The sequence below is a fragment of the Girardinichthys multiradiatus genome, chromosome 17 (assembly GCF_021462225.1).
Source record: "Girardinichthys multiradiatus isolate DD_20200921_A chromosome 17, DD_fGirMul_XY1, whole genome shotgun sequence".
NCBI lineage: Eukaryota > Metazoa > Chordata > Actinopteri > Cyprinodontiformes > Goodeidae > Girardinichthys > Girardinichthys multiradiatus.
The window spans coordinates 20867054-20876769 of NC_061809.1; the positions used below are offsets into that span (position 1 = coordinate 20867054).

General features: G+C 36.1%; 2 protein-coding genes across 3 annotated transcripts; one reads left to right on the forward strand and one right to left on the reverse strand.

Moving 5' to 3' along the window:
• Positions 1 to 143: 143 nt before the first annotated feature.
• On the reverse strand, positions 144 to 3067 carry si:dkeyp-38g8.5 (uncharacterized protein LOC568385 homolog). 2 transcript variants are annotated; one of them, XM_047390284.1, is made up of 4 exons: positions 2898 to 3067; positions 2310 to 2403; positions 1695 to 1782; positions 144 to 1612 (listed from the first exon to the last, which is right to left on the reverse strand). In XM_047390284.1, the coding sequence occupies exons 1-4, from the start codon at positions 2977 to 2979 to the stop codon at positions 881 to 883; spliced, it is 996 nt and encodes a 331-aa protein (XP_047246240.1). In that variant the 5' UTR covers positions 2980 to 3067; the 3' UTR covers positions 144 to 880. The 2 variants fall into 2 exon arrangements, with proteins under 2 accessions (XP_047246240.1, XP_047246241.1); XM_047390285.1 differs by lacking the exon at positions 2310 to 2403 and having other exon boundaries at positions 2898 to 3035.
• Positions 3068 to 4105: 1038 nt separating this feature from the next.
• On the forward strand, positions 4106 to 8921 carry si:ch211-244b2.4 (uncharacterized protein LOC541512 homolog). Its single transcript, XM_047390080.1, has 10 exons — positions 4106 to 4207; positions 5389 to 5480; positions 5577 to 5775; positions 5941 to 6085; positions 6178 to 6310; positions 6403 to 6523; positions 6648 to 6726; positions 7813 to 7915; positions 8001 to 8121; positions 8250 to 8921. The coding sequence occupies exons 1-10, from the start codon at positions 4192 to 4194 to the stop codon at positions 8309 to 8311; spliced, it is 1071 nt and encodes a 356-aa protein (XP_047246036.1). The 5' UTR covers positions 4106 to 4191; the 3' UTR covers positions 8312 to 8921.
• Positions 8922 to 9716: the final 795 nt, after the last annotated feature.

A 9716-nucleotide genomic window follows, 5' to 3' on the forward strand; every position in this document is an offset into this window, starting at 1 on the left:
AAAGACTATTGTTAGGTTTTGGAGGTGATGGTGGAGGTGGTGGTGGGGCTGTTGTTTTTTGTTTTGGTTGTGGACCGGGTTTAGAATAAAACCAAGAGTGTGCCATCGTGCACCCTGTATGGATTAACCACAAGAGAATAAAGTCGATTTGAAGACCTCTCCAATCAAGAGGAGTCTCAATGCTTTTTTATTGAAAGATTTTTTGTGTATTTTGAATAATATGACGATACAATATAGAAAATAAACATATGACCATATACAGTGTGTATCAGCATTCTGTGCAAAATATCCACACTTAGAACAATAAGATGGATTCGGGATCCCAACCATGTATTAGAGGAATTAAATACAATCACACGTGGTGGGATTTCATTTTAAATAAAGTACTTTGCAAACGTTTTTTAACCCTTTAAATTTTACACAGTACAATTCAAGTTCAATGTGTTTCATTTTGATTTTTTGTGAAAGACCAACAGAAAGTAGTGCCTACATATGTAGTTGAAAGAAAATGATATATGGTTTTCAAAATGTTTTATAAATAAAGATCTGAAAAGTGTGGCCTGCATTTGCATTCGGCCCCTCATCACCCTGAACACCACATCCCCACAGGGAAACATGGTGGTTGCAGCATCATGCTGTGGGGGTGTTTTTTGGGCTTGGACAGGAAGACAGGGAATGGTCTCTGAAACAGAGTCACTTTTATTATTCTATTTTACAACTATTCACAATTTTGTGTTTGTCTATCACATTAAGTTACTATAAATTTATGCTGAAGTTTGTAGTTTTAACTTGACAAAATGTGAAATAGTACAAGAGGCATTAACACTTTTGCAAGGCACAGTAATTAAAGGTATTGAAAACTGCTATTGCAATGATTTTCTTAAATACTCTCTGCAAGTTTTTCCAACAAACAAAGAAATCGTTCTTTTCTATCTACTGCATCAGAGTTCATCACCTTGCTGCCATCTTCTGCAGTCTCCTCAGTTATTTCTTTTTGTGCAAAACGTCTCTCCCACCTTGCTTTTTCTTTTTCCAGAGCAAGTCTCTCGCTGCGCAGAGCATCTCTGTCCTTCTCCAGCATCAGCTTCTCCCTCTCAATCACAGCCCGTTCCCTCTCCATCACTGCTCTCTCCCTCTCCATCACCCCCCTTTCCCTCTCCATCGTCGCCTTCTCCCTCTCAAGCAACGCCCATTCCCGGTCAAGAGCGGCTATATCCCGATTCTTTTTCTCTCTTTCTAATAGCAGCTGCTCACTCTTGCTCCCCAGTGGCTCGCTGTCCAGGCTGATATCCACCTCCTGAATGAAATCATTTACCTCTTCACTTTCTTGCAGCGTTGCTACAGCACTCCCGTCCTCATCTCCATTCAGCAGAACTTCAACCTCTGCCTTACCTGCTCGATGATCTACAGCAGTAGATACCTCCATGCTGGAAACCCTTCTCCTTTTGGGGGTGGGTGCTGGTAAGAAATCACTGTTGTTGCTGTTATTAGAAAGGGCCTTGAGGATAGGGGCTGAGCCCTGCAGCCGACCTTCCATGGCATCATTTAGCAGGGAGAATAAAGGCCACGATTCAGGCACCGCTTTGACACCTTCTGGAGGATTCTTTAACTCCTGAGGGGGAATGAAGACACCAAAGGGTAAAAGGAGCAAACTGTTAAAACCTTTAATTCAACTAAAGCAACCAAATCTGTACCTTATATCTCTTCTTCAGGTTTTCCCATTTTTTAGAGGCTTGACGATGGGTCATGCTACGATGCAAGCCCATATGTTTTAGGATGGTCCTGAAAATAAAATCATTTCAGTGGATTGCCAAGAGTGGCACCATGTTTTTGTCTGTGCAAATGAATTTCAGACGAACATTATGACAAAAATTAAAAAAGAACAAGGCAAAACAAAAATGATATTAAGTCATTTGAAAGGGTATACTAAAAAGAAGCAGTTCAAATGTTTCACACAAAGCCATTCCATGTTGGTTTCGTCTTCATAAAAACAAAATGGAATCTAATTTTTGTGTCTTACACTGGAGGCTGGACTTTAAACATTTTAGAAACTGGTACTGACCAGGGTGTACTTTCTTTTTACCATAACTGTACTTGTAGCATTTTTCAGTCTAAAAAGGTTTTATGTACTCAACTAAACTGTACATACATCTACAAATATTGTAACTAAATGCAGTAAGATAAGTTTTTTAAACTGTTACTCTTTAATAATCAAATTTAAGGACATTTTATGTAATGGCTGTAATGCATTGGATGTTCGGTCTGGTTTAGGAACATTGTTTTTGGTTCAAATTACTTATCATACATACCTCCATGCCCATTTGGAGCTATTTCTCATTCCAGAGAAGAGGTAACTATTTGAAACCCGCAACTTCACAAAGTTTTCTATTTCTTTGTTGCTCACTGAAAAGATAAAAAAAAAAAAAAAACAGGGTAACAAGATTAGATACTGACCGGGTTCGGACACATGGATGGACATTGGGACAGATAATAAAGTCTGGAAATAAAAATATTTTTCCGAACTCCATTTTCCTTCTCCCTTTTTATCCAGAACAAGCGCAGGAAGCCTGCATTGATCAAACAGAACTGCTTGATATGTGGAGCACAATACTAATCCTCACCTCTTACTGAACTTACTGTATACTATCTTTAAAGCAAGCATAACCTGATCAATATTACTAAGTTCATGAAGACTGGCACCATCACCAGATGAGGCTAAGTGGTCAAAACCAAGGTTAAAATGTTGGACGTAACTTATAGTCACGTTATTAGTGCATAAATACACCAGCTAGGTGTTAATACGTCACTATGTAGTAACCTTGCTAGGTTACTCCTAAGCTAACTCGACCTCATGTGGTTATTAGCTTTATTAAAATCCTTCTACCGAATTTACTTACTTTTATATGTGAACTCCGTCGGGTTAATCTGATCACACAAGGTGTTGGTGTATGCATGATCTGGCTGTGCAGTTATTTCCATTCTTCTTTCTATAAACCTTTCTATACAAAGTGTGCTTGGTAGGATGAGAGTGGTTTATTAGTTGTTCCTCCTTCCGAAGGGCCCTACATTCTTCTTCGTGTGTTTAAAAGCCTACAGAGCTAACGCTCTATCACCACCTATCGTCAAGGTTGTTGTACAGGCAACAAAACGCTTATTTCGTTTTATTCTATTCCGATAAACAAATACACAATAAAGCTGCATAGATCGGCGAAATGAATTGAAAACGAAATATCCGAACACAATAAAACAGTTAAATTACATAATTAGTAAAGATTGAAGCAAATTGTTTTAACAGCTTCAACAATTCAGTGTGTTTATCTAGCGCCAGCTTAAAACAAATGTTATAAGGCACTTTACAAAATATCTAATCCATACAATCCAATCATACAGATAGATTCAGTGTCAATTACATTTACTCCAATTCTAACCTAGTTATAAAAACCATGCAGGCAAGTTCAGTGGGTTTATATGTACTTAATTGACTTTCTGAAAAAAATTGTACTTGTAAGAGTAGATTTACTGCATCATATTTTTAAATTTACATTTACTTCCCTGAATGAAGAACAAGCCTCTTTTAAATAAAAGTCAACCAGACATTTGCACACACATACAAAGGTGAGACTTGATTTTGTACACAAGCTTCATTGTACTTTTCATTGTTCTAACATGACCTAAATTACCAAGTGTAAGTATTGGTTTCAAAGGCTTTATTATTTTGAATGTGTTTCTTCTAACCAAAATGTATTATTTTGCGATGACGTTTTTTTATACGGATTTTATTCTTTACAATGCAAGAATTTGCACATAGCTTTAAATTTTTGTCGGTCTGTACTTAAGTTCCCTTGTTTCCCTAATACTTTTTAGTCTTACTTGAGTATTTTGTTTTGGTTGAGTACTTTTTATTCCTACTTGAGTATTGCTACTCTTGAATAAAAGTTTTGTCTACTCTACCCACCTATGATTCATCTTACATTTCTGCATGATTCTTCACATATTTTTTCTTTGCCATTTTCTAATAGATAAAAAACGTAAATAAGTTGGTACATTTTTAATTAGGGTAACGTATAAACTGTTTGTAGTTTGGATTATTTCTTTAAACAGACTGACGGTCTGGTACTTGGTTAACGAGAGTTTGGGAGTGGTGTATTTATGGAAAGCTTATGAAAACGAAAGCACTTTACTAAGTTTGTGATGGCGTCCGCTTGTGGTAAGTTGGCTTTCAATCTGGTCTTTTTTGTATTTATGAAACTTTTTTTTTTTTTAATAAAGGCCAGCCATGTCTGTAATCTGTTATATTTTTATACCCCATTGTTGTGATGTTTCTTCCACTACAGATGTTTCTTTCTTCGTTTATTTGAACCGCTATTAGTGTAACGTAATTTGACTTTTGTTGTGTAAGCAAATAATAACAACACTAATGTGTTTTGTGTAATTAGTAAATAAATATTAGGTACAGTAGGTTTAAAACACTCGCAGATTTATAAAATCTTAGCTTGCAGTTTTAAGTTTCGTTTGTTCAGCCGACATACAGACCACCAATAAAGGTTTTTCTACATGGAACCTAGCTAATAGTCGTAAAATTTGGGCTTTCTTGTAATGTCTCTTTTGTTAAGTGAAATATAACACTTAGTCTAAAAACAATCATATGACTTTGCCTTTAGTACAAACGGAGCTGAAGATAGGAAAAAATGAACCGCTTAAGTTCACCGGCAGGGGGCGAAAATTGAGGACTCAAGGAGAGAAATATTTACCATTTGTCCTAAATATAGATTCATGAAGGCTAAGATGTGATCACGTACTGTGGTGGAAAAAATATCTCAATGATTTGTTTGTTTACTTATCAAATTATTAGTAAATATTATTACATATGTTACAACAACTGGTATTGCAGCCAAACTAGAAAGTTTAAAGGAACCACAAAAAGGAAAAACATTTATATGCAATTCACTAGTGGTCAGAATTATGTACAAATATAGCACCTATGCAGGATGGGATTGCTGGACATGAAAACTGTATTTAGGGTATATAGCCTCTTTTTTCTAACAAATCCTGTAGTTTTCTTTTCTTTTTGCCACTCTTGTATAAAAGGTTGTGGAGAGCACAAGTAATAGTTATCCTGTTGACAGATTTTACCACCTGAGCTGTGGATCTCTGCAGCTTCTCCAGAGTCAGGCATCTTGTCTGCTTTTCTAATTAATGCTCTCTGTGCCCAGATTTGACTGATTCACTTATTAGATGACTTTTGAAGGTAGTTGGTTGCATTAGATGTTATTTAGGGGTTAAATTGATTAAAGAAAGCATGACTAATTCTGCTATAAAAGGATGATAATAGGAGTGTTAACTGAAGTCTGAATAAGCCTAAAAATATATAAGTAAAATACTTTTCAGAGTCTGATGAGGAAACTTATTCTGGAAGCGAATCAGAGGCCAGCGATGATTTAGACAGTGAGCAGCAGTCAGATTCAGAGGATGAATTTCAGGTGAGTTCCCAAACACAACCACACATATACCCATGAAATAACTTATCTAAACCCAGACTACACTCTTCATCATTAAACTTTCTTTTTCCCTTCTAGGCTTACACAAAACAGCCCTGCAAATATTACAACCGTGGTGTTTGTAAGGATGGGGCCAGGTGCTCCTATCTGCATGTCTGCAAGTATTTTCTAACAGGGAGCTGCCGCTACGGGTCAAGCTGTAAACTAAATCATAGTGTGGGTGGAAGAAGATCAGCTGGGGCGAGCAGCAGGACCGTAGACCAATACGCAGCAAGCAGTAAGCAGCTGTATTAACTTTGATTAATTTGAGTTATTAAGTTAGAATGTTCATGTAGCTTGACTGGTTTTAGTTCACATACGTTTATTTTCTTCACATACGTTTATCTTATTTAACATTAGTTGCTTACACTATACAGGTTAATTTTAACAGTTTTTTAATCAGACCCCCAGCTCACTGATGGTCGACCCTACCAGTGGCAGATAAATGATGGGAAGGGCTGGAAGGATGTTGGAAATGATCATATTATTGAGGCCCAGTATTCGCTGCCCCACAGCAAAAGCATAAAAATTTACAATACGCCATATGGGTAAAAGTGTAATTATATATGCATATCTTCCTTTGTTTAGTTTTTAAGTAACATTCAGTTGTTAAGCTAAGAGTGAGCTTGCTGTCCGACAGGGCGGTGAATATAGATTTCAGCAGAATGAGAGTGTATGGAAAGAACCTGAGAGTGAGGCGCCTGGATGATGGCAACACCATGTGGTTCTGGTACTGCACCTTAAATCGGAAGTGGAAGAAGTACGGAGACAAGGTAGATGGCTGCTGTATTTCTGCTTTTGTTTAAACCCAGTGCCGTAAGTATGTGTGATTACTTATTTTTCATGCTTGTTATGTTGTGGTCAGGACTCAAAAGGCAATCAAGGTCCAGTAAAAAGCTCCGACATAGAGAGGAAGTTCCAGAGCGACCCGAAAAGCTCTTTTACTTTCACATCTGGTGGGGAAACCTTGGAGATTAAGTTCCCAGGTGATATGCACTTACACAGCTTCATTAAATGTTTTTTTCAATGCACGAGTACACACCCCCAACTAGATGAAACACATACGTTACATTTTACTAAAGTTCACTGATCGTTTTTGACTTTTGTTAGAAATGCAACAGGTGGGGAAAAAGAAAAAGAGGAAAGTCACACGACGACCTTCATTTAGACTACAACAAGCAGGGATAGGGTAAGTTTAGATTCAGATCAGTCATACAATTTACAAAAGGCACTTAATCTACTCTGAAATCCACCATATTTATTAACATCATTGGATTTGGGTCCAACTGTCGAATTGGTTCCCGGTGAGGCATCTTTAAAAGATGTTATGTTAAACCACACAAAAGTAATATCCATGGCCTGTGCTGCACAGTACTATTAAGTAACATCACTTTCTTGCAATGTAGAGCATTTTATAGATGCCAAAACAGGTATTGTAGGCACAGAATGTAATGAAATTACTTTTCCTGCTGCTGGAACTGTGAACATGTTTTACTCAAGTTCTAACTAAAGAGCTTAACCTGAAAATAATCCAGTCAGTCTTCAAACTGATGAGCAAAGCAAACTTGAAATAATAGAAACGTTACCTTTAAAACATAAACACCAAACAATCCTTCTGGTTGTAAAATCAGGGACTTCATATTAACAGTAGCAAGAGTCTGCTGTAGTTCAAATAATACGATTTGAGGGTTTTTGTAGACTTCTTTTGGCATCTTACAGTATTTTCTTGGGGTGAAGTTCTTTGGAATATCAGACCTGGCCATATTTTTGTTATTTTGAATGTACTCCAATTTTGGACTATTTTCTGTACAGGGGAATGTTTTATTTTAAATTATTTTGAGAACTTTTTTAAACCCTTACCAGATTCATAAGCTGCTGGAATCTTCTTTCTGAATGCCCCCAACATCTCTTGGATCTTTGGGTCTTACCATGGTACCCTGTGAGATGTTTAAATGGGGCAAACCTCCTTCGAAATGCAGAATAGGGAGTATTCTGCTCACGTGCACCTGATATAATAGACCTATGTGTGATTTTCACCATTGTAAGTGTAAATATGGGGATGTCCTAATTTTGTCCCTCACCAGATTTTCTTTTAAATGACAATTTACAGAATATTTTTAATATAATTTATATAACTTGAATTTCTCATTCTTTATTCTTTTTTCTTTGTCTTTTTGCTAAGCTAACTATAAGCCAGCACTAGTAGCCATAAATCACCATAAACATGTCTTTTAAATGCTGTGAATGAATCCAAACTTTAATTTTATTATTTCAGAGCCACTCAGCTTGTCTTGCCTCTCCAGCGCATTTCTTTGGGCTCCAAACCACAATGGAAATTTGAAGGAGACAGAGGAGCATGGCATGACTTCAAACACAGGGTCAGCAGAGTTCATGTTTCGTGACTAAATTTGATCTCAGAGACTTTGTTTTCTGGTTTATTGTAACACGAGTTTGTTTCAACAGTCTGGCACTGCGACTGAGTGCTCGGTGACCAGTGATGAGATTGAGAGGAAGTACCAGCAAAACCCCACAGACTGCATGATGTTTAAAGTAAAGGGGCAATCCTACAAGCTGGACTTTAGAGGTTAGGCTTGTTGATGAATTAGTACGATGAGAGAATTACAATAATTAGGGGATTATTGCATCTCGTTAATCGAAAACAATCTAAAGTCAAATAAAACCTGTTGACATAAATGTTTATTTTCATTGCAGCGATGACTCAGATAAACGAGAAAACCAAGCATACGCGCCGGATCAAACGAGTGCTGGTGTGAGCAATAAAGATGGAGCCACTTTTCAGAAGCCAGAGAATTGTGCAATGCTGCTTTAGATCAGGAATGGCTCTATGATTCATAATAGAAAATGTTATATGTTTAGATAAATTATGGCCTGATACAATAGAATATCAGTGAGGTTTACAAGCGAAAATATGAATGAAGCTTATAACTTGCAGAATATATGTTTAAATAACTGATCGCAGCATCTTAAGGGGTCAGGTCCATTGTTCTGTACAGTACAGAAACCAACTGTAAATTGATTTTTTGTTTTTTTGTTTTGTTTATGAGGCCAATGAAAACCAAAAAATAAGGGTGACATAATGGGACATGAGTGTGATTTTAGAAGCCATCTGAAAAATATGTACAAATAGATTATGTTGTTACAATAAAAGTATCAATATTAAAGTCAATGCTAATTTAAAACTAATATCCACATTTGTTGCTCAGTTATGCCACATGCCTTATGTGCCACTATGTTTTTCCTGTCTTGTTTTTCATATTTGTCATATAATCAACCTGGTGCTGATCTGAACAGAGTCTGTGGTAAAGATTTGTATTCTTTAAATAGGAACTGAACAAAAAGTAAAAAATAAACATCACGAGTTTGTTTCTGTCTTCATTTATTTCGAGAATGAGGTATTTCTCCTTTAATTTTTGTAAATCCTTTATGTACTGTAACTAAGGAAGACAACTTGCATGCCAGCTATGTTCTTTGTTCACTTGTGTTTTTGAGCATTACAAACTGAAGGAAAGAAATTCTAAATACATACAACACTTTTTTAAATCAGGTTTTTATATTGTTTTAGTTCAGTTAGTTGGGTTGCTTATGAATTTAAAGATATTATGTTCCTCTATAATGGAAAGAAAAACACCAAATATGGCTCAAGGCCTTGGGTGTCATCCTATCAGTAGAGGCAGGAGTGGAAGCCTCATAAGAAAATGAATCTATCATTTCACGTATCCAAAAGTAAATTAAAGGGCTAAATAATTTTATTTTTTTTTCGTAATTTTGGGCTGTATTTAAATGGTGATTTTTCAAACAGTTTGGGATTTACAAAACCTTTATTCTGTTTGTTGAAAACTCACAAATAGAGCATTTCCAATGATTCATTTGGGCCAACTGTTACTGATACAAGCATCAGAAGCATTGCACATACAGTCTCATTGAATAAATGAGAATATTTTTGAAAAGTTAATTTATTTCTGTAACTACATCACAAAGTGAAACACATTATATAGATTACTTACACACGGACTTGTGTTTTCAAACCTTTATTTCTGTTAATTATGTTTTTTCGTGGCTTGCAGCTAATGAAAACATGACATTTAAGATTAAAATATATCAAAAGAATTAAAACGTCTTAAATTCAAAAATGTGAGCATAAAGAAAAGTATGATCAAT